Source organism: Harpia harpyja, chromosome 9, assembly GCF_026419915.1.
Source record: "Harpia harpyja isolate bHarHar1 chromosome 9, bHarHar1 primary haplotype, whole genome shotgun sequence".
NCBI classification, from domain to species: Eukaryota; Metazoa; Chordata; class Aves; order Accipitriformes; family Accipitridae; genus Harpia; species Harpia harpyja.
In genome coordinates, this window is record NC_068948.1 from 42,321,498 (window position 1) to 42,347,373 (window position 25,876).

The 25,876-nt window shown below is 36.3% G+C and overlaps 2 protein-coding genes across 3 annotated transcripts in view; one reads left to right on the forward strand and one right to left on the reverse strand.

The window, feature by feature from the left end:
- Positions 1-25,876, forward strand: part of RSPH14 (radial spoke head 14 homolog) — a 102,975-nt gene that overhangs the window by 40,551 nt on the left and 36,548 nt on the right. The window lies entirely within an intron of this gene.
- Positions 1-25,876, reverse strand: part of GNAZ (G protein subunit alpha z) — a 73,672-nt gene that overhangs the window by 29,559 nt on the left and 18,237 nt on the right. For both annotated transcript variants that reach the window (XM_052797391.1, XM_052797392.1), the window contains one exon: positions 17,536-18,819. In XM_052797391.1, the coding sequence (XP_052653351.1) occupies positions 17,536-18,258 (723 nt within the window). In that variant the 5' untranslated portion in view covers positions 18,259-18,819. The remainder of the gene's footprint in view (positions 1-17,535; positions 18,820-25,876) is intronic.

Below are 25,876 nucleotides of genomic sequence, written 5' to 3' on the forward strand. Positions count from 1 at the left end.
GCAGGTTTATATAATTTAATATATGCATTCAATATGCATTTCACTAAATGCGTGTAATTCTGCTTTCCATATTCTATGCTGCTTCAAAGAAAAAAAGAAGGGGGGAAGGAAAAAAAAGAAGGGAGAGAACGAAAGGAAAAAAGGGGGGAAGGAAAGAAAAGAAGGGGGAAGGAAAAAAAGGGGGAAAGAAGGGGGAAAGAAGAAGAAAAAAGCACCCACACAGAATCACTTTATCAAGATGGGAGATCTTAAAATGAACGGATTTAGCAGGAATGCATTATTTAATTTAGAAAATAACAAGTCTATAATTTGAACTTTTATTTTATCTCTGTATAAATAAATATTAAACTGAGAGTGTCATGATCATTGGATCTTTTGGTCTAACTTCCGTTTCTCACAACTATGGTCATTTCCATCTATTAGGTTTTTCTGTCCTAAGCCTAGTCATTTGTAGCTGGTGATGGCTGTTTGACTAAACTCTATCTTCCGGAAAAGCTGGTTCAACTGGTTCAGCCTCCTTCCTAAAAAAAATTATAAAACAACCCCCACGCTTTTCAAGTTGGTATTTATCTGACCTAGCTTCTAGCCATTTGTTCTTATTTTGCCTTTCTCCATTAGATTATGTATTTGTTTAAGTATTGAGCATTTTTCCCTCCTTCAGAAACTTACACACTAAGCAGGTACTTAGCAATCTTTTTAGCTAAACAAAACAAATTAACCTTTTGAAATTTCTTTAAATGCTGTAAGTCTCAGTCTGGATTTCTGGATAGCCAATGACAGCCAGATGCTCTGCAGAACACTGCCTCCAGGACATTTAGGCACAGCCACACCGCATTTAGTTTTGTCAGCCTTTCATTTTATTTTTTTTTAACATATCTTTAATCTTCTTTATTAACCTCTCACATTTCCAATTCATTTTGATTGTTTTCCTTTTTCCATGTATGGGTTGTTGCGGTTTTATTTATTTATTTCTAATTACTGCTTTCATTTGATCTATGAAGAACAGCAAAGGCACAGTGCAAGCTGCTATTAGAACCATCCCTTTCTGCATCACTGCCAGGAGAATTCATGCTATTGGACTACACCTAATAGTAAAAGGCACTGTAAGAATTAGTCTACTCTGACAAGTCCAGTGACATCCCTAGCCAGTATTATCAGGACACTACTGCATAAACATTTACACCAATGGAATTCCAACTGATTTTGGCAAATATTAATGGAAAGAAACTCTCATTGCTGTGTCACAGTTGCAGTGAGAAAGCTCAGATTGCTAGAAACACTGCTAGCTTTGGCAGGACACAGCTGAAGCAAAGCTTATTGTCAGCTGATATGACACTCTACCATGCCATGTTGCCACGGAGACAGCAGCAGAAGAGAACATAAGGTTGTTAAACTGGAGGGGTTCTTAAAAAAAAAAAAAAAAAAAATTTCAGGGCCAGGCTGTCCTGCAGTAAATGTGCCATATGTATGACATACCATCATGTTATTCTATAAAATTAGTTTAGTCATAAGCTTTCTCCCCATAATTGATGGACTGAAGGATTCTTGCTTCTAAAGATGCTACTTCTGTTACATGGATTTTATGCTAAATTGTGTTAAACTATTATCAATAGTTTCTACTGATGATAAATTGTTGGGGGTCTGTTCCTATTTGTAAGGTAAAATATGATCAATCAGTAAATAATGAGGAAAAGTACACAGAGAATGACTGGACTGTGTATTTTGAAAGCAAGTTGTTTCAGTCAGTTTAATAATGGAAAGAAAGGACACTATCAAGATTAAATATTTTAAAAAATAAGTGACAGGAGTTAGAGAACTGAATTAATTGGAGTAGAGGAGTTATTCATCGTCTGCTAATTTTGAAGTATAATCAAGGGACACTGTCATTGGTTGACAGGTGCAAAATTTAACTAAGCCTATTAATAGCTTTAAAAAATGCATTTTGATACTCAAAAATCTATCCCAAGAAGCTTAAGTATTCAGTCTTGGCAGCACACAATCAAAAAAAAAAAAAAAAATTCATGACACATGCAAATATTGTCTTATCCATTACTTTTCATAAGGGGAAAAAAAAGAAAAAGAACAGCCATCCAAGACAAAGATCCATCTAACCCAAAATCCCATGTCTTACACTGGCTAATAATAGATAAATTGGGGAGGGGGAGAAAATGAAGATCTGGGAAACACAAATACTTCCCTAGTATTTTATCCCTGCTTCTCAAGATCTGAACTCTGAACTTCCAAGTCAAAAGCACTGTCTTGACATTTAATAGATCTTGATATATTTTTCTTTTATATATTTTTCTACTCCCTCTAAACTTATGCAGAGTTTTGGTACCACAACATACTCAGGCAGCAAGCTCCATAATTTCACTATATATTGTGTGGACCTGCGCTGCCTTTACCTTTACCTTGTTCTAAACATCTTAGTTAATAACATATTCAATATCTTTAGTTCTTAGAAGAGACAATAGATAATTATTGCAAATAAATTTTCTGCATGCCAGTTGTCACTTTATAAACCCATCATATTGCCCTGCCTTGTACGTATTTTTTTTTCCCCTAGGGGAAAAATTCCCCATCTATTATTTGTTATTTTTATTGAAAATATTCTGTACTTTAGGTCATGCTTGCTCTAATTCTAATATATTTTCTTCAAAATGGGAGAACAAGAATTTAGATTTTTCCTTAGTCCTTTCCTAACATTGCTTGCTTTTTTGACCGCTATTGAACATCGAGTTGATATTTTCATAGACCAAGCTGTTACAACTCCAAAATATCTTTCTGGTATGTGCACTGTATGATAATGAGTCAACAAGATACTGAAACGTCTAACAGTATCTTTAAAGAAATTAAACTTCCCATAAAAGCCTTGTCACACTGCCAGAAAAATGGCAATTACCTAAGTGTTCTCAGTATTAGACGCCATTATTTTTAGTTAAAAAAAAAGCTGCTGGAATGGCAACACTGTAATGCAAGCATAAAATTATTTTTACTTGCACATGATTTCCTAGCACCTGACTTCTGTTCAAAAGAACCTACTCTTGAAAAGCCTATGTAGAAATACCACATACATCAAACAAAAAAAGTGATGGTACTATAAGAAATGTAAGGAAATTTGAGTTTACACAAACAAAAGCACTAACACTACTCATCGTATTACTCTGGCTTAATTGCAGTACCGCCTGCAATGGGAATGAGTATGCAAGTGGTTTATATGCATGTCAACAATTGCAAGGTGATGCAGGTCTTAGTAAAAACACATGAAAATGTATGCTGCGATATTCTGGGTTACTTGGCTTGCAGTAGTCCTTGCTCTTACTTTCATTTAACTGTGAAAATGTTGCTCTTTTTACTGTGCATTGTTATATCAAAGCCTAACATGCCTTCAAATTCATGACACTAAAGAAAAGCCTTTTTTAATTTCATGTAGACCAAAGCTTAAGCAATTTCTTAAACTTGAGATATGAACTCATAATATTATCATTGTCTTTTGATGGTTTATTTGCTTGAGCAACTTCTCATTTTGTGGCATCATCTTAATATACAACAATGTGATGACATTGTAATCTTTGATAAACCACCTGTCATGTCTCTTGAAGAGTCAAAACTTTATATTGTATATAATAAAGATGAGATCATAGGAGGACTTGAAATTAGGAAAGAAACCAATTTAGTTAATGTTAGCCCTAGTCTCAAACAGGGGTTAGTAACATGTTCCAAATATTGTCATCTGTTTTCCAGTTTTACAGATAACTATTTGTTTTTACCTTAACTCTGGTTTGTGTAAGTGTAGTCTTACAATTCCTAACAATACAGTAGTACATAATTTCTATAGATATGATAATACTTAAGATAGGGACAGCAGAACACTCTGCCAGCGCCCGGGATCCCCAGAGCGTTCCCCTGGGTAATCAAGGAGTAGATTTGGTCAGTAAGCTACAGGAGCTAGTAGAACAGGGTAGATACCATGGCAGAATTGTTTTCTGATGATCCAGCATACTGAAGCTTACTTGATGGCAGCCAAATAGTAGTGCCTGAACGCTGATGGAGTTTGTAAGACCATCTATCATATAGTGAATTGTTACTAGGAATGACTTTCCAGGAAGTCTCTACATCCTGGCTCTACCCATACACCTCTGAATCAGGTGAACTGTGCACTCTTCTTTCTGTGTCCAGTGTGTTACATGATTTTGGGCAAGTCATTTGAAAGTGTTACAGGTATTATATTTACCCACATGCCTGTCTGCCAAATTCTTCAGTTTTTATGCTGTTTTTCCTCCCTTGTTACGTGGAGACCCTGCATAAAGAATAAGCTCCTGTCTATGAAGATTATTCCACGTATTGAAAATGGCTGAAAGAGCAGTAAAACAGCAGCAACAAATGCAAATTACTAAATATATGCAAGTATATAGGCAGATTAGTTAATATCTTAGTTAATGACACAAAGGCTAACTATACTCACAGATACAAAACATTAAAACACACCATAAACACCAGCCAGGACAAAGGCAACAATATAGCAGAATTAGAATTAATTACAGCTGTATGCCAAGTCACTGAGAATTTTATATTCATATACGTAATTCAGTTCAGGAATTTTGCAGAATTGACAGAGGTGGGATCCACTTATGATCCTTAAAAAGGGAACTTAAGCCAAATGAGGTTCAATTTAGCATAAGAGTTTTGCATCCACAGAACATTTTCAATGCAAAAAAAGAACACAAAAAAAGTTGTACTTGAAAAGGCTTTTCTGAGTCTAGACTGAGTGCCACCTCAAACTACCCCTGTGAGAATATTACTAGGTATGTTTCAGTGATCAAATATTTGTATTTGCAAAATTTTATAGCTTTAAAAAAAAAAACCAACCACCTTTCCAGCATGTATAACAAATACTCACATTTTCTTAAGCTGTAAGGTTTCTGTCAGGGGACTAGAATGGCCTCCTTTTACTAATGCTGTCCAGCTAGAATGTTCTAATAGTATAACCACCAAACGGTTTTGAAAGCAAATACAGACACAGCAATGAATGTGTTAACTGTATTCATGTTGTTTATTTTGAAGTGTTTCGTATAAAAGGTTATTAGTATTAATATCTTACACAGATATTAGTATAAAAGGCAGTAGACAGAGTTAATAGTAAATTTAGAAAAAGAAAATGTGATGAAGAGAAGTAAAGGCCCCAAACCAGTCCTGTAGCACTCCACAGAACAAGAATGCTCAGTGATCAGTCCATGGACATTGCTGACCTGACAAGATAATTCATTTGACCTGCAACCCCTCAGCCCCAAGTCCTTCTGGAGGTAGCAGCAGCCAACAACCATGAACTCTCTCTTACCCTCTAGTCTCACCTCATTTGTCCAGACATGGCACTGTGCACAAAGAGTGCCTATCCTGCAGATGTCCAGTAAAGTCAGTCAATCCTGGGAACATGTAAGCCTTACTACAAATACACAGTAAAGGCCTTCAGCACATGTCCAGAATTGTCATCTCTAAGAAGAGAGCAAGGACACTGACTGGCTTCTGCCACCAAAAAAAAAAAAAGAAAAGAATCTGGCATGGCCAGAATGCACAATACATGCAATAGATCCATTATACAGTAGTATAAGATGGTCGTGTTGCTTGAGACATAGCTATAGGCTGCACTGAGAGCCGTGAAAGAAAGGAGAATGAATCCACCGCAAGGAAGTCTCTTTGCTTTATGCAAGTGAGAAGCTTCTGTGCTACCAAAAAAATGAAACAGCTTTAAGATACCACATTGGAAGACATTAGGCAATAGCGAGAAAGTCAAAAGTATTTAAGTAATGATTAAAATATTTATCTAAAAGATTTTCAAGAACATGAATACCTATTTTATAGAAGAGAAGTAATAAAAAAGAAAATTGAAAATATGTAAATTTTTGCAAGAATAGATATAATACTTTTATTAATCCTACCACAAAAATAAATTTTTAGAAAAATTCTATTTGTTAAGTAGAGTTGATCAAGTATCCAGGAACATATCTTTTGAGAAGTTTTGATCTAGTGTTAAGTTTAGTCTTCTTATAAAGCCTCATTTGACTACATTGCTCTAAAAACAGAGATTACTTATTAGTAATATTTAGATCTCTTCCAATTATTTTTCTATCATAAATCATATTTCTGTTGTTCTTCTGCCCATAAACAGAAATCAAGTTAGTTATTGAACGTATTAAAGAAATTTCTACTTAAAATTCCAAAAGTGTACACACCAGAGTCATGGCAGATAGCTGACATTCATGCTTCCGTATTAACAAGATCCAGAAAAACTATAAAAAGCGGAAAAATGGGTGCAGAAAAACAAACTATTCCTTGTGCAAGGCACCATCTCCAAGGTCAATAGTGATATATAAGATAAGCTTATCCAAGGATCTAGTCTTTCAGCATGAGAAAAAGGGAAATTTCCTGTTAAAGCATAGTGTAAAAAAATAAATATCAGTAAAAATACTACTGAAAATATCAGTAGTAGGTCAGACTGACTGAACAACAACTTTTTAATATCATTTAGGAATATGTTAAACAAAGTAAGTTGCTGAGCATCTACTGCTCCTCTGCTATCTCCTTACACTGAAAGAATTGTCCATCAGATCCTACTCCTCCCACCTTTAATCAGTTGTTTGTTCAGAAGCCTTCCCTGTTGTGGCATGGGAAAGCCACAGCATCCTAGTTTCTCTCAGAACCTTTGTCAGAATCCTTTTTCTGAAGTAAAATGGTTTCAGCATCTGGATTCATCTCCCTACATGCTTCCTCATTCCTTAAAAAACAAAAGAAAACAAAAACCACACCCAACACACCCCCCTCAAAACCACACCAAAACCAACAACCAATACACACACACAGAGTTAACAACTTCAGAAGGCATAACTTCACTTTAAGAACCATGTTTATTCCTAGTATGTATTTTTTCACATGTCTGCATAGTCTAGTCCAAGTTACTAGTTTCTCCCAGTTTTTTGACCTGTGTATGCATCAGACTAACAACAAAAGCTATTCTTGAAAACTATTTTAAATATTGTCACAGATGATGTAATAAGCAAATAAGCAGTAACACCTTCAAGATGATTAAGTTTGCTATTTAACCTGTAATGCTTTTCAAAAATGGGTACTTAGTATTTTTAGATTTCATACATGATCTTGCCTGCTCTACTATTTAACTGTTTGGTTTTTCTTTGTAACTAATCCTGTCAAACCTTGTAGGGCTTTTGGTATTCAAGACCACTTCTTATTTTCTCATTTCATGCCACACAGTTTTCTTTGCTAAAGCTTGTCAAATGTTTTATGAGTTCTTCTGTTACCAACTTCCAAACTAGATAGTTTTAGTAAGTGAACATTATAGGAGAGATCTGCTGACTAGCCATCAAGAACAATTAGTGCTATGGCATTTCAGGAGTAAAATTTCAGATAAACCTTCTGTTTTCTTGCTCTCTAAACAGTAAGGTAGCAACTCCACAAAATAACAGCAACCAGAAATATTCTATCAGTCTCCATTTCAGGATGCAGCATCTTTCTACATTCACAGGTAGAAAAGCTATGTCTGATGTCTGTTATTCTAAGCCAGGGAGCCTTTTAAATTCACACATTAGGAATAAGACCTGTGAATAAATTCCCATTAGTTATGTTTTTTATGTTATCAAACAAAGCCAGCTGTCTTTTGAGTCAGTGAGGATTTTGGATACACTGAAAAATATATATTGGGAATACATACTTGAAGAAGTGTTCTAATGTCCTGGAGGGTTTTTGGATTGCTATCCCAACATTATAGAAAGCTCAGGTGTATGCCAAATTACACTTGTATTACTGGGGGGAGGGGGAAACTTTAGAAGAATATATTTACCTAAAGTATGGACTTGTAATAATGGAACAAAGTTCTGAAAAATCCAACTCCAAAACTCACTCTGAAGCTGTATTAACAATAAGGATCCTCCTTTTTTCCAGCATCTCTGCTAGTTTTTAAGGCTAATTGGACTCCACTACTCTCTCCGGGGTTGGCATACCACAGAGAGTTCTTAACAGCTTTTATCTACTTTTCTCTTCAGCACAGTTACAGAAATAACCCAAAGTAGCTGCTTTTCCAGACCAAGATGAAATTTTTCTTCCTTTTTTTTTTCTTGTATTGACATGTTCCTATTCCCTGTGATTATTAAGTAGACAACATACAGTATTATGAGAGATGATATCAACACCTCTCTACCCACACGATGGATTCTAGAAGTGTTCTGAACATAAGCCACATTACCCTATTTGTGGCATTGGGCTTCAGAGGGATCTTGGCTCCTTACAATACCAGTCAAGTGAATTTCCAAATTATGTATATATCATTAATGTACATAGTATGTATTTTAAGAGTTATGTTTAGTTTATTGTGAAGGTCGCATAAAAAGCCTACATATTTTTATCAAACAGAAGTAAAAACTGATTGGAAACTGTAATTGCCTGAACTATGCCACTCTACTTCATATGCATTAAGTTTCAGAGAATCTAATTAATTTCCTCAAATTCTCACTTTAGTTCAGGAGGTATAACCTTAAGTTTTTCTCAGCAGAAATATTTCTGAGCATTCATGCTTGAAATATATGTCCATGTATTTTTGCATACCAGGAAATCTCAGAAAATACACGTATTTTTACTTGGTAAAATAATTATACCCAACACTGGTTACAAACCATTTCTTGATAATTACCTGAAAAATCACTTGAACTAATAATATTTTTTAAAAAGTAATTTTGATAATAAAATGCCCTCTTAATGCATGTTGTGGTCATTGTTTTTCCTAAGCACAAAAAATACTTTTTGCATGTTTGTATGATGTTAATAACTGGAAAAGCTAATGCACTCAGTAAACTAATCACATCATTCAGTAATGGTCTCATTTAGGTCCAGTGTTCTTACAAAGTTATTTTCACCTTTCTATTGAGTGATGTACAATGGATAGTTGTTCCTCTGAAGTTTAAACCTCTTAATGTCCAAGAAGCATATTTTCTGAAAGGCTAGGCCATGCTTGTCATGTATGCCTCACAACCCTAAAAATTTCTGGCATTCCTTACTGTTCAAGGGGTTCTACAAGGACAAACGAAGAATTTGCTTTTAAGCAAGTGATTTTCAATAGAGTCATCTAGAGAGTTTCATATAAAGATGGCAATTTGCTGTAGGAGAACCTTGTATTGCTCTGGTGTATTCCCCTTCTAACTCCTGTATTTGCCTTCTTATAAGCTGTGCTCTAATTTCACTTTTATCTTTTCTATGACAATATATTTGGGAAGAGTATCCTGACTTTCCAACACAGTTGAGAGAGGCTGAGAAATTCAGCTCCTTTCCTTCACAAATTGAGTCTTTATCAAACAGATGCTATCCGGTTTATACAATCAACTTCTCTGCCCATGAAACTGATACAGATAGGAGGTGCTTTCTGCACATATTGACTAAGTTAACTAGACAATGGCTTTGCTACTGACTCATTACAATCCTCCAAGTGCTCAACAGGGGTCTTGTGTTCATATATACTACTGTAGTAGCTAGTTTAACTCTGTAATTAGAAAGCAAGTTTTACCTGCACACTAGATTAATAGACATTAGTGGAATTAGGTTTGGGGTTTGTTGTTTTTTTTCTTCTTCTTTTATAGTTTGGGGGATGGTAGTGTTACTGAATAACTGAGATTTTTACTTAAGTTGTGTTTATTTGTCTGTCAGTACCCATATCTCTCCACCTAAAGACTATTCTGAGCCCGAAGCTTATAGGGTAGTTAGGAGCATTCTGCCACTCCTGATGTCTAGTATTTTATTTACCTCTGTACTGTAATGCTCTGAATTAATTTAAAAATCACAGTAAACCACCTTACCTAGTCTAGGAGTTTTGAATACAGCCAGTCACAGAGACCAAAAAAAGATAGTTATATCATCTTTCAGGCATTTGTCATAGAGGGATTTGAGCCACCCCCTGCAGTTACCTAAATGCTCTGGAAAATGTAGTCATTTAATTCAGATGCAAGTCAGATGACCAACATTAGATACCAAAGTAAATGAATACTATTCAGTAGGTCCATTGCACTAATGCTGCAGTAATACAGCATTACTTTCATGCCATATTTTTCCAGAACACGTAGCAGTCTTCCTGTTGTTGTCTCTCTGAATTTCTTTGAATTAAGCCCACTGCTCTACAGCAATAAAAACAGTTATTTATGTTCAGGTTTAAATACAGGTTTGTTTTAGGAGTTAGTCTGTCAACATTAAATAGATAAGCCTCACAGCAAAACTTCTCAGGCTTTTAGAATCCCATACTGGCATCTTCATCCAATCAAACCATGTCATTAGAATGAGTATATTTTTTATATTCCACAGTATAACACGTTATCATATTTGTGAACTTTCTTTTTTTTTGCAATTAAGGGAAGTAATTCAGTAAACATACAGCCAGAATAGTTTGCATATAAAGTTACTGTTAGTATCTGAAGTTACATGGAATATAAAGTTCAGGGTATGGCAGCAAGTCCAAAATATAGAAAATTGCTGTCCCACGTGTTCTACGTGTGGATATCCATATCAGAAGCATACAATTACAGTGAACAATGTAACCAAAAATAAATCTTCAGACTTGAAATAATATCTAGGAAAAAGAATTGCAAATTGGGAGTTAATTGATCATTTTCTTTTATGTATATTCATTATTTTACTGATAGAAGATATATGCTTAGATACAAGTCTTCAGGGTAGAATCTTGATATATTACTATATAAAATTAAATTTTGGTAAAGGAATATATACATTTCTTTCTTAAGTGAAAAAAGGCAAGGCTAGAATTTCATTTGCAGTGCTGAAAGTTTACACACATGAATGCTGAAGTCATCTAGGCTTTGCTTCCACACAAAGTTTGCTATGAAACATCTTGAAATGGAAAGGCTTCATAAAAAATGAGGGCACCTGAATGGTTTAGGTCAATCTTTTTCTCAGATTCCCAAGAGACTTAGTTTGTCAGAAAGATGTTTGCTGACATGGTTTTTTACAGCTGATAATAACAGGCGCTAAAAGGGCTATGTATAACATGTATCACAATTTCCCCTCTGTCCTGACTGTTGTTATTAGTATTGCAGGAAAACAGCTGCATGCCAGAAAGGAGTTTTAATACACTGTACTCTCAAAAAGCTGAAGTATCAGGAAAGGTAAATAAGCTCCTTAAGTATTTGGATTCAGAAAAAAAAAAAAAAAAAGAAAAAGAAAAAAAGGAACAGAAAAAAAAGTGAAATATTTTGTTTACTTGATAAAAAATTTCCTGGCAGAAACAAGATTTCTGTTCAAAATTCAAACAATTAGCATATGACAGAGGGCTTTCCAGGTAAATTATTATTACATAATTGAGAGGTTCCGTTATGACCCCAATGATTTCTTTTGCATGAGGCCTACTGCAGTCTGAACTGTTTGCTGCAGTATTTTGTCTTTTTCATCTGCATCTTCCTTTTAACAAGATGCTATACTAAAAAAATAGCTTCAAAAAAAGCCTAAAATTTCATTTTTCCATTCACTTGCAATGGCTGTAAGAAAGAGAATAAAAATTATCTAAACCTAAGTTACCTGCAAGTAGTTTTCCTTTAACATTCATATTTACAAAATTATTGAACTAGTGTCCTTTTTAGAAAAAGCAGATGTGTACAACCTTTACTTGGTATCTCCTGCACCACGTGAATCTGTTGCAACTACTGGCCTCAGGAATTCTCAATCATACGCTCATGTTTAACTCATTTAATTATTTACTTTGTTATTGTATCTTTGAAGAATCTTTCTAATGGTCTAGAACCCTGTTGCAGCAATACACTGTAGAAGAAAATTGAAAACTAGCCATCAGAAGGTATAGCAGGTATGAAACACAGAACTGAAATGTATACAGATGGACAGATGAGGAGACTTCCAAAGAAACTGCGAGACTCCTTTTCGGGGCAAGAGGCAGGAGTACTAACATGAGAGAGTACAGATTATTTTACGTTCTCTAGCACACGTTAATTTAAGGAGAAATTTAAATAAAGATGAGACACTTGGATATTAACAGGGAACTCCTAAGTGCAGGATGCAACACGTAAGAAGCAAAAAAAAAAAAAGATCACTTGATAACTTAGTATTATCAAGGCCAGAGATGACATCTTAATATGTAATAAAAGATAGAATGGGTCAATCAGCTGCTAAAGGACCATGAAAACTAAGACAAGTAATTTATTTGATATAATAGAGAAGAAATCAGCATGGGGATATAAAAACCTAAGGCAACCTCCTCAGAGTGCTGGTCAGGAATAATAATCTCATAATAAATCAATAGCATTCCAAAGGTATTGTACAAACCAATTTTGCAACTGTGTCAAAAGAAGACGCAGCTGTTACCTAGTTGAGTCATACTAACTAGGTATGGTGCATGGAAAGATACAACTATGTTTTTTACATGTTAGGTAGCAAAAACCACATAAGACATTGTGGAAATGAAAACAGACACAGATGACACTTGCAGATAACACCAGATAAGCAGGAAAAATATTGTTATAGAGAGCAACAGAGAAAAGTGCACAAGCTGGAGGAAAAAAAAAAAAAGAATTACAGTTTTCACTATCTTGCTCTTTAGTAAGCAGCTAAACTTATCACATATGTTGAACAGACAAGTCAAAACATTGGTTTGGCCAGATCTACAAACTGTTGACTCAGGTGATTTTGTCTCTGCGAGTGGTGTTACCCAGAATAAAGTATAGCAGGAGAAAGACAAAAGCCCCAGAAAAATTCTGTCTTCCCCTCCTCTCATTTGTTTCCAGGCAGTATAAAGATTAATTTGTCTCAAAATTACACACAAAGGAAAAATTGTCCAGGCAACTGATAGTTCAGGCATTACTTTTGTTCTCCTTTCTGCATACTACAATAACCTTGCCCTGAACAGACTTCATGAGTTAGCTATATTCAGGACCTATCAGTATGCAGAACTAGCTTTTTTTTCCCCTCAATTTTTACCATATTTGTCAATCATTATTTTAACACATCTTTAATAAAGACAAAGCTCATGCATTGCATTTATCCACTTCTGTCAACAGGAAGCACAGAAGTTACCATATTCATATAGATCATTTGCTCAGCTTCCACAGTTTATAAGTCAGCCACATTCTTACACGCTCTGTCAAGTAGTAAGTTATGTTTAGCAGTGGACTAGTTTTATTTAACAGTTGTCTTCACCATAGATACTACACCAGGAAGCATTTTAGACTCGGCAACACTATTATTTGTAGGGTTTCTTTGTGGGCGGTAGTCTCAGCGTTGCAGCTCAAGTGATCTACCAATGTAGGTACTTCTCACAGTTTAGCTCTTGGAGCTCTTTAACACTGTATCGTGTATTCAGCACACCTGGAACATGCCATCTCTACACAGCAAAATTATGGATGTATGTTTGGATAAAGCATAACAGCCAAAGAAAGATGAGCCAAAAGTAACCTGTTCTTTATGATTATGTAGTCAGGTTCCCCCTTAAATGCTATTAGTGTCCCTCTCCTTTTTGCTGCATAAGTAGGAGTTTCAGGAAGATGACTGTTCTCACATACTTCAGCTGTGTTCTGATTTCTCTGCAGATCACAAAAATGTGTCCGCAGAATTTAACATTATAGATGGGCAACTACTTGGACAGTGGTTACATACACATGGAAGCTGAGAGATGATAAAAGTCTGAATTTCACTGTTGAGTAGCCTTTATAAGCAGTAGCACCAAGGAACATCAGACTGTAGAAAAAGAATAAAAAGAGATCATAGGACATTAGCCCTCCAGGCTGTAAAATACTATGTAAGAGTGGGCTTCAATGTCGCTCTGGAATAACCCAGACACTTACTTTATGTGATTCTAGATATTAGGATAAAAATCAACATCCATAAGGATTTTTCAGAGTATATTGATCTTTTTCCCTTTGAGCTAGTTCTTTTTGATTTTTAAATCCAAAGAGCAAGGCAGGAAAAGCCTAAAGAATGCAAGAAACCAACTAACTCCTAGTCAGGGTCTAAATATAAATAAGATATGATTTTCCTACCGTCTCTGAAAATGAAGAGAAAGAATTAGGGGCAATGCTTCTTTCATGTCAAGAGGAGGTTACTAAACAAAAATCAGATATAGAAATCTGTTACAATAGGAAGGCACTAATGCCAAGACAAGAATCTCCAGATAATGAAGCATAAATCCACGTGTAGGACAGTGAATGGTAATCAGTGTAGTACAGAGAAGACAATGGAAGTGGAGTGGATAAGCTGTAAAAATCACTACAGAAGATAAGAATAGGGAAATATGTATATATATGATACACTATACCAACAAAAAAGGGCCAACTCAAACACTGCTGACAAGGATTATTGGAAATATCATACCTTTGCAAAAATCATTTAAGAGGGAATTCGATACTCATAGAATAGCCTCAGACACGTGGAGTCAATGATAGAAGCACAACAGAAAGGTCTAGACAAACTTGACAAAGCTACTAAAAATTAGGTAACAATCTGGTTTTTTTTTTCCTCTTAAAATAAATTTCTCTGGTCTGATATTTCTCATGACCTACTATAATTGCTTCTCAAACTTGTCACTTAGCTGCCTTCTAATAAGAAAAATCTTTGTAAAAGATTTAGTACTCAATGCGTATTCCATTTGCAGTAGAATTCAAGTATTTCTGAAAAGTTTTTTCAAAATACATAGGTGAATGTTCTTGACCATAAGTTTTTTTTCCCTTGAAGAATCGTAGAAAGTGCACACAAAAGGGATTCAACCATATAAGGCAAGCTTGTAAATCAAAGGGAATATTTTTGGAAATTATTTTGTAGTCTTGGTTGAAACCCAAGTATAATTGCTTCTCAAACTTACCACTTGGCTCCCTTCTAATAAGAAAAATCTAGGTAAAGCAACTGTATTAGCAACCAAAAATACTGACAAAGGAATTAAAAGTACAAATGAGTTGAAATAATCTCACATCACTATACCAATAATGATAAGAGACTGTATAAAGTGATAAGTAAAGAACCCGTTTCCTGCATGCATGGGATGTGAAGGGAATAGTTTCACTTATTTTCTTTACTGATGATCTAGTCTTACGCTGGTTGGTAGGGAAGGAGTTGGTTGCAGAACCCAGAACTTGAACAGACAAGACTTTACTGAGAGGTATGGCAGTAAAAACAAACAAGCAAACAAAAAGCCAAGGGTGAGATTTCTGGGAAGTATTGCTCCACAGGTTTTGTCTGATACTTGTTTCTTTTTGGTTTGTCCATTTTTCATACGGCTTGGAAGGAAATATTAGCACCTTCCTCCAGCGCTACCTCAGTGACCTCTCTCAACTTCTGATACAAACTCTGGAAAATATGTCAGAAGTATCACCTATGGAATTCTTTTCTTTAACCACTTCCATCTCATGGAGTTCCCTCACCTCGATTGCTATAAATTCCTATCACCAAACCTGTGGCATCCTCTAGGTCACTTGACAATATTTTAATCTGTACCATGATTCTGTGATAAGTGATACTATACAAACAGCAGACTAGATAGAAGGCACTGAAGTCATTTCAGGTACTGATATAGTTCACCTTGCCTGAGGGATCTGGTGAATGGCATGTGTTATATAAAATATGCATAATTTTGGGAAGGCTTTCACATTTAGGAATTAAAGCATTGCAGTTATTCCAGTCATTATCAAAACCATGACCATGTATTTGGCATCTTTAAAGAGCACAGGAGCTATTGATAAACAATTTTTAATGAAAAAAACAGGTATGCAACTATGTTGACATTACACAAGTCCAATACAAAATAAACAACAGTGAAGAAGGTCACAGCTGCCCCCCCCCTCCAGGACAGGGGAGTGGAGCTTTTCAGGGTAGAGAAAATTCACCACAGAGAGATGTGCACTGTGACAGACATCTTATGTAGACCTCCAGTACTCCCTTCCACTGAGTCTGTTTGTGGAGGAAATTCTCCTTTCTCCCAACCTGTTCCCCCACTCTACCATTTTAGAAAAGTCTATATGAACTGGTAATCAGTTGTGAGATTTTTCAGGGGTTCCTTGAAATTATTATTTTAGGGCAAAAAGGGAAAAGGAAACAGCTGTATACAAAGTGGTGTCACACCCATACAAGCACTAGCGGATGTCACACAGATGATACAGCTTTTACACATACATGTGCAGTATACTACTTTTGATTTAGGTACTCTGTAAAGAAACTTTAATATAGATGTGTGTATTACACATAAATGGGGGCCAGGGTATCTGATAAAGAACAACAGTTAAGGCTGATTAGTAATCCTCTTCCATAGACGACTGCCAAAACCAGATCGTTAGACCTGGCTGAAAGATCCCCTTCTGTAAACTTACTGAGATCCAGTTAGATTTGAAACTGTATGAAAAACTTCTTGGAACAATTTCCTCCCCAACAACACTTACGTAATGCACCTGCTGAAAAGAACAGGGATTCTGGTGTTCTGGACTACTCCGGGAACTGATATTGGTGAACAAGCTTTCAAAAGTGTAAAACAACTGAAGATGTGTAAAGGAGTACAAAAGAAGTAGAAGCATTTTAAGGTTAGCTTTCTGATTTTACAATACAGATTTTAATTCTTCCTGAAAGGCAGCTGTTCTCAAACATAAATACAGCATGTTTAGGAACCGCTACATGATGGTATCATTACGTGTTCCTACCCACAAACTTCCATCTCTTAAGCATCATGTTTTACAAGGCTGTCAAAAAAATAATTTCAAATGAAACCCTATAAAGGTTAACTCAGGCAACCTGAATGCAATAGCAAACACATAGTTGCATATGCGTTAAGCATTCATATGTTTTTCCATAGCTACTGTATTTCCATGCTGTGAAAACCAGAAGCTAATAGCATTAAAGGGAAGTAAACAGGAATAGTTATACATTGGACAATGCAAATCAGCCATGTGAACAAAAACGGTCAAAGAAAATTTTAAAGTTCCATACTAATTAAAAAACATTTGATTATTTTTTTAAATTCATCTCAAATTCCAATTGAAAATCCTGGAAAAAAATGGGGAGAAAACTGTTACTTATTACTATTTTTGCTTCAAAATTTCCCAGGACTTGCAAAACACGGTGTCCAAATTAACCATCCCTGTACACCAGGATGTCACTACTGTCTACCTTTTAAAGTGGTTTGGAGTAACACTTAACAAGGTAAACATTTAGCAAAAAGGCACACACACCAAAAAAAAAAAAACCCAAACAAAAAACAAACCACCAAACCTGCTGTGATGTGAAGAGCACCTCCATTTCCCGAAAGTAACATTACATAAATAAATAAATAAATCTGTCCAGTGGGGAAAACTATCCAAATAAAGGAATCATAGTTTCTGGCTTTTTACTACAGATTGGGGGTGAGAGGAAGGAAATCACATTTGGGGCTGGGAACTCAGGGATTACTGCCTTGGGAGCATAGGGAGATGGGGGAGAAAAAAAGGCCAAACACTGGGGAGGGAGAAAGGAAGAGAAGGAAAGAGAATGAGGAACGGAAGGTGCACTTACTGTTTGGTTATCTTCATACAGCTTCAAGTCATACCCACTCAGCTCCACACAGAAAATTATTGCTGTAACCCCCTCGAAACAGTGGATCCATTTTTTGCGTTCAGATCTCTGTCCACCCACATCCACCATTTTGAAAGTCAGCTCTTTGAAGGTGAACTTATTTTCTACAATCCCTGTGGTCATGTCCCGAGAACGCAGAATATCTTCCACTGTAGGGATGTAGTCCAGTGCTGCAATCCTTTCTAGGTCATTTAAGTAGTATGCAGCATTATCCTCTAGGTGGTACTCATTGGAGCGGCAAAAGCACTCCTGCACACCAGGGTCTGCCCAGAGCCGTTTCATGACTCCCAGAAGCTCAGGGGTAATCTCACCCTTGCTCTCAGCTGGGCCCGTCAGGGCAAAAAGCTGCACAGCATCATACGCTCTGTCAGGATTGTGAAATTCTATCTTAAGGGTGGCTAGAGCCCGAATGATACGTGTGAGAGAATCAATTGCATTATAGATAATCAGAGGTTTGTATTCCTTACAGGCCTCCAGGTTAAAGCCACCACTATGGATGATTTTCATCTGCTTTACAATAGTACTCTTCCCAGAATTGCTGGTACCAAGGAGAAGGAGCTTAATCTCTCTTCGTTGTCGCTGACTTTCAGAGCGCAGGTGGCGGTCAATCCTACGGGACCGCCGCGCTGCCTCTTTCTCCTCAGAGCTTTGCCGACATCCCATGGTATAGCAGGCAGATACAGAAGGGAAAGGCTGGAGATTGTCTCACTCTGTTTGTGTCTCTGAAAAAGATCTGCAGTGTCTTTCAGTTCACGTGCCAGGTACACCTTGAATGAAAAAAAAAAAATGTCGCTATCCAATACCTGATGGTCCAAGATGCCTGTACCACCTAATTCAGTCCCAGCAGGGGTGCAAACACATGTAGATATGCAACCACAGAAATAGTCTCTTCAGTAGATCTCATGGCACTCCCCTTTCCAGCGCATAAACAGTGGCACATTCCTGTTAATGAAAGGACACTTCCCTTTGCCACAGTTTGGCTAGATCCATCAAATACTCTTTTCTGTTCTGCATAATTATTTTGCTGCCTTCTGTCCAAAGGTAAGGAGCTGCACTTTCTGCTTCTCTGCTCTAGCCCTTGTCTTTTAATTGTATTTTCTGGTTGCTGTGGTGATGCTGCTAGATAAAGCTGAAGCTCTTTTCAATGGTGCTGTACTTGTTTTGTTTCTCTTCCCCCACTTCTTCAGCTGATGCAGTTCAGCCCTGTAAATCTGTGCTTTCCACCTGCCAAACAATGAGAAAAGAAATGAATGAAATGAGAGACTCCGCTTTCTTGCTGCAAACCACTCACTTTCTCCTCCTCTTCTAGACTTCTAAACCTTTTATTATCCCAAACAGAAAATACAGATGGAAAAATATGTAAAGAAAAGCAAAAATCTAAAACCCTAGCAAAAACATAGGGACAGCTGAAGCTTGCAGACCTAAGAAAATGTGGTTTCCGAACAATAGTAAATCAAATCTCCCTTTCAGCCTTCTGTGTTTTATTATCTAAACCTACATGAAAACAAACAGTGCTGAGCTGTGCCCCAATTTCTCCCTCAGCAAGAGCTTATGGCAGTGCTTTTCCTGCACAGTCCTGTTCTGACTGGTTTTCCTGAAGTAGAAAATGAAACAGACTCACAACTACTTTTCCCAGTCTCTCTATTTATATCAATATCTTGTACTCAGACAGATGTCCTCCTGAGTTTTCTTTCATCTTTTATGTTTGCACTGAACATTTAAATAACTAAATTAGGAAGCAAAAGGAGGTGATTAACTTTGCTTCATGATTTTGTAGAAGGGAGAGTTACTGATCTTTGCAGCATACAGTAACAGATCTTCTTTCCCCCCTGGAGAACAGTACTCTTAAATATACTACCTGCATCTTGCTTAATCAATAGTGATGCACTGCTACAACAACTTTGTAAGCTTCTTTCCATAGCCAAGCTAAGTGTTATTAAGCCTCCTCTCTTCCATTTTTAATACGGGAAATTCTGAGATGCAGTAAAAGCAAACAGTGACTACAAGGTGAATGTTGCATACAAAAATCACAGGAAATGCCATCCCAAGCAAGGGCTGACAGCTTTTCAGTGACCGTTGGAGCAATTATTCTTTCCCAAATTAGGGGTTAAGCCTGCTAAGTTGGAACTCTGCAGAAGGCAACAGCAGGAAGCAGTTACCTCTCACAGAGGGAAAACACATTACTAATAGCTGATTGGTGATAACTTGCCTCTTTTCTAGGAAGGCCTTGCTGCTCCCACTGAGCTCTGAGCACAGTGGGCAGCAGAATCACAGATGTCATGGCTTCCTCGCCGTATGGTGGCCCCAGCTCACTTTGGTACCTATCTTGCTGTCTGTTTACTTGTGTCTAGAGGGTCTTCAGTGAGTATTTTTACAAACTAAGAAAAATTTCAGAGCTTACTAAAGAAATATAACTTCTACTACATTTTAATAAGACTAAGTCTCCCAGATTCCATTTTCAAAGTTGCCCTAGAAGTCTTTGGAAGTTTTTCCTGCACAAACTTGCTAGCATTTCAATGTAGATGTGACAAAGCATTAAAATACATATTGAAGAGGATGATTCCACACTACTAGGAGAGGGACAGAATAATCCAAGCCAGATGTTGAACCTCTAGCTTTTGTGAGAAAAGAAACTGAACTACAACTACTTGCAACCTCATGTACTGTACTTTCTCTCTTTCTTAAGCATCACAGCAGAAACTTTAGTGAACAGAGGATATTTCAGCACTCCAAAATAGTAATCTGTAATTAAGTATTTGAAATGGAGCACTAGATTTACCAGCATGTATTTTTCCTTTCCCCACATCACCTATATCATAGGATAAGATTCACTTAGATATACAGCAGGATGGGGTGGGTCTCGTTCCTACTTAGCCGCACTGCTCTGGTTGAAAAATATGCACTTCTATTTACATGACTTCTATTTTAATGTGCAACATGTATTTATTAATGCATATACATTTAATAGTACATGTTTTGTAAGACACTGTTTTATCATTAAGAATTTCAACTCTTGGTTTTTGTCTTGCCAAAGTCATTATCAGCCAGGGATTTCAGTGAGATCTTGCTTTACCCTCTCAGTAGCTGTGACCATAGTAGAAGTTAATTATGTCAAATAATAGTTTTAGCTAACCTTTAGATAATGTTAATTGAGATATAGCACAGCATAAAAACTTCAAGGCGGAGGCTTCACAGTTACAGATAAGGACAATTACATCAGCTGCAATACTGAAGAAGGGTTATATGGTTAAAATAAAGAATAAAGCTCAGTTTTTTGAGATTCTTAGCATCTCACATTTACATGAAAAAACATCATTCTTAGAACATTTATTTGGGAGGGTAGAAGGGGGGAAATAAATTATATATCTAGGATTTCATTCCTCAGGTGGTAGAAACAAATGTAATGATCTCAGACTCTTCTGTTTTGCAAGAGGTATTACTATTCTGTTATGTGTATATTCTTTGTCACAGTGGGCTATCCTAATCTTAGTTTCTGTATTTTGTATAGCTTTCTCTCTGAACATGTTTAAAGTCACTTACAGATCTCTTCTAATTTATGATGGGCTGACAAGTGGAAAGGTAGAGTGTATGTGTCTGCTTTGAGACCCAGGTCCCCACTGGTATGCATCTCTGGGCTCTACAGTTCTGTAACAGCATCTTGGCATTAGGCAGGTTCTTGCAACACACGGGATCCCTTTTCAGCAGTTTCCATTACATAAATGTGAAGGTATCTGGGAATGTGAAACATGCACGTATGGAAGGACAAACAATTACAACAATCATTGTTAATCCCTTAACATCAGAGAAAAAGGTATAGAGACTGGACAGAGTCAATGGATGACAGTTTTACATATTCATTCCTGAAGCTTCCTGAGATGTTAGCCTGGGACAGTTGAACTTACAATCACTCACTCTTAAATACTTTTACTGATTCTATATTTATCTTGATATCCCTTCCTAACTCTAACCCTGCTTAAGGGAGATACATAGTTGAACTACCAGGATGAGTCAGTATAGGTCAGGATTGGTACTGGTGTATTGAGGAGAGCATTATATTTTAGTTAGAAGAAGGTGAATAGATGTTGCAAACAATTGCAAAATTCCACAACTGGAACTCTGACCACAAAAAAGCAAACACTCAAAAAAACAGTATACGAAGTATACCAATTAAAATGTGCTTTGATATCCCACTCATTCCTGTCTTTCCTTAGACTCCCAGAACACTATTAACATATGCATTTTCATAACAGCAGCTTTTTCTCAGTTCTGAAGACCTCCTATACAGTATTTCTACTTCCCCTCTTCTTTCTTGCTCCTATTTAAACCCACATTCTCACTATACTCTTTAATCTCCATGCTCTAACACATGCCTGTAAATCCATCCCAAATCCACATGCATGAAATTAACTAGAACAGGACTTCTACAGTAACCGATTCCAGAAACTAACCATGACAATCTTATTCTCAGTTGTTCTAAACTAGTTATCCAATCAGTACAGCAAGTCACCTCTATGTGACAGTTCAGAGTGCTTATCTGTCGTCTTTGCCTGTATGGACCACAGTGTATGAACAGGCTTGTAATTTAAGCATTTTGGATACCTAAAATTTAAAGATGTCTGAATCCTTTGCCCCAAATGCACTATTACAAATGTATTAATAGAATTGTAATTAGCACAACTTTACTTACTCTAATGCATCAGAGATGTGGAAAGGAAAACCCTCCAAAATGAGGAGTTATACTTTCTTCAAATAATTAGCTTTTTCCAATGGTCATAGAAGATGAAGAATAAGAGTTGAGGAAGCTGTTTCTTAATGAGTAACTTCCCAGCCACACAGAGAGAATGAAATTACTGTATTAGATATCAGGCCAAATTCTTATTTTAGTTATATAAAAATTAAAGTTGGCTCCTTAATCATGCTTATTCTGACATGTTCAGAACATTTAAAACTGGTTTTCCTTTAAGTCCTCATCATGGGAGGCTTCATTTTCATGTCATTAATAAGACCATTGGTTGAATTTTTGTGACATTTTCTGTGCATCTCTGTGATTAAAGATGAAAAATATTGCAAGAAGCACATACGGTACTCCCTCTCCTCTCTTTATTCAAGCTTCATCCTGAAAAAAAGAGGCTTGCGAGAGACCAGAATCAGGAGGATACATACTCCTTCCAAAATGCATCAGTACTTATGATGAATCTGGAGATTTTATGCCCATATAAGACAAGCAGATCTTTTTTAAACTTTATGTTATCAGCCTCAAAAATTGCTTATGACAAACAGTTTGGTAGAAAGACACTTTCAGGAAAAAATTATTCTTTTCAGACAGCCTGTACATTCTGTAGAGTATTTCCTATTGCACATTTCCACAACACATTCAGATGCATCATTCATATCACACGGTGTTTTACGTATCAACTATTCGCCCTCCATACCACAGGGGCTTTAACCGCTTGGCTTGCTTAATTGCAGCACATGTTTCACATTCATGGATAATCTGTGCAATAGTGTCCAATACACCTCCTTATTATAGGGAAGACCAGGAGTATGTAAACACTGTGTAAATTAGTTTTACACTACTGAATTTCCTTTTTTTTTTGGCTCCTAGTCACTCCTAATGCATATATTGCAATGATATTTAGATATCACTGTTTCAAGTAGGAATACAATGAGGTGATTATATTATTGCTTTGTAAAGCAGAGTAGTAGATACTATTTCCAAATAGTTCACTACAGTAAGAAAGTTTGATTTATTTAAATAAGCTTTCCCACATAAACTGAAAAGAATCTTCCATGTTCACAGCTGCTACTTTTTAAAGTTCAGAAGAAGAATAACTTTACGAACCATTATGTCACTACGTTTTACTCTCCTGGCTACATAAAGATGAACTTCCTCTCACCAGTTTTACTTTTTGTTCTTGGAACACACTCAGAAAATAAGGCAGTTTAGAATTTGTTCTGGTTTTTTAGGTCAGATTTCATATTAAAAGTGTTTCACGGCTCTAAGTTTCTAATTAGATAAAAGTCTTTACAGTTACTCTAATGGAAAGCTCTATTGCTTCCTTTCACTGTGCACGTTTCTCTCTAAACTTTGTTTAAATAAATTTTATTCTTTGAATGACCAGATTATACTGCATATGTGCATCTAAGCTAATACATCTGCCTTCTCCTGACAATTGAAGCTGCTCAAAATGTTAAGAAAATATATTTGTTTAAATCTGATGATACATATGGGCTATCTTGTCATGACTAAAATGGGTAGTTCTTCCCACAAGATAAAATTAACATGCCCCAAATCCTGAGCTAACAGTGATCTATTTCAATTATCAAAGAAGTAATGCTAAAAAGTTCATTCTTGGAGTGGGAAGGATACCTGAGCAAAATTTTGCACTCATTTATTATATAAATCTGTTGAAGCCCATTTAACTAAGCAGGCTGTTTAGTACTAGCACATGCTTCTGTCCATACTTTTATAGCCAATAAAACCAGTCATTGTTGTTGCTTTCATATCTAGGCTTGCTCTTTGCCCCTACCTATCACTTCTGTCTTGCTCAAACTGATCTGTGTGTTTGTAATCATAAACACTTATCCCTTTTCTCAGCATGTTCCCAAGTAATGGGCGGGGTGAGGAAGGAGAATGACACTACAACACCACAATTCAATTGTAAAAATTTCCCTAAGGAAAGATCCGAGTATTGTCTCTTGTTGCATTAGCTACTGGCACGTTACCATGGAATGCAGAGTTACAGAATCTGCCTTGAAAGATGTTCGCCCTCCAAGAGTTTATTGAAAGGAACTGGCTCCTAGGCCAAGAATAAAGCCAATGGCTATTGCTATCACAGTCAATATAGAGACTGTGCATACAGTATGCTGCTAGCAGCAGGAATTTCAGCTGACATCATAGGCACAAAGCTATATTCTCCCTCAAAGGCAAGTGATACCAGTAGCCTAATAACGTAGCTTCTCCACCACCAGCCTGCACACATGGAGCTTTAGGAGCCTAATCTTATTTGGCTCTTTACAGTATTTCCATCCTAGTAGCCAGATGATACATGTAATTTTTCCCCAGTAGTACCTAATTTAAGAAAGTAAAATGACGTTTAAAAGGTTGCAGCAAACTTTCTACAGCAGTTTTAGCTATAATTGCCAGCAATCTTGATTAATTCAGGACTGATATTCTATTCAGTATTACAGAACATATACCACCAGAGGAAGAAAACAAAACCTTACCCAAGCTATACTTTCCCAGTTTATTGGTTCTGATTGCTTCTTCTTTCTCTTTACTTATCTGAAAGTTTAGGAGGTAGTGGACCTGCCTGTTTGAGCACTTACCCATGTAAAAGCAAATGCAAGCAAATCTGGCAAGTAGCAGCACAGCACACATGTAAGACTTAGGAGTGTAAGCTAACCTAATGTACTCAGTTTCTAATGATTACACACATCCACAGAGGATTCCAGTACTTTAACAAAACCTTATTTTTGCAGGTTTTAACTTTCAATCACTTCTTACACTAATAACAAAAGAGAAAAAGACATGAGGGAGTATGATATATCGGGAAATACCCAAGGCAGTTTACTGAAAAGTCAAGCGTTCTACTAGGCAGGCATCACTTTTTTTTTTTTTTTAAAGAAGAACTGAGGCTAATAAGGAATGGAGAAATTGGTTCAGATTTTTGAATCCAGGAAAGCAGCCAGAAAGAGTCCCAGACATGCATGCAGTATAAACGCAAGGTTGAAATAATTTCACAGAAGTTAGTTTACTGTTTAATGTATGGTGATTAAAGTGCATTTATTACAGATTAAAGTTGATTTAAAACTGTGGCCACAGACATTATTAACATTCTTTTTAGACAATCACTGAAATTTGAAAGAAGAGGAAGGAAAAAATCTGTCAAAGGAAGAAAAAAGACTAGATTAATTTTTTTCTTAATGCAACCTCTTAGTTGATAGTACAACTTTTTGTTGCAGTTGGCTGACAATATTACTTATGTTGCTGTTGTCCATTGCTTAAAGCCTTGGGAAAGTACTTACATTGAAAATATCTCCATCAGATATCTTTAAATAAATGTCTGGGGAAATTTTTCATACAAAAAATGGTTTGGGCACTTCTGAACAGAGCTCTTGGGGGAAAAATGAAATGTTTCATCCACACTAAAAGAAACTGAGAACTTTTCTTTAAAATCCTGCTATACCTTCAAACTTTGAGCCAAGGACATGAAATTCAACAGAAGATGATCTTTATGGTGTGGATGTGCATTTGCCATTCTCACAAAACAGGAAGTTT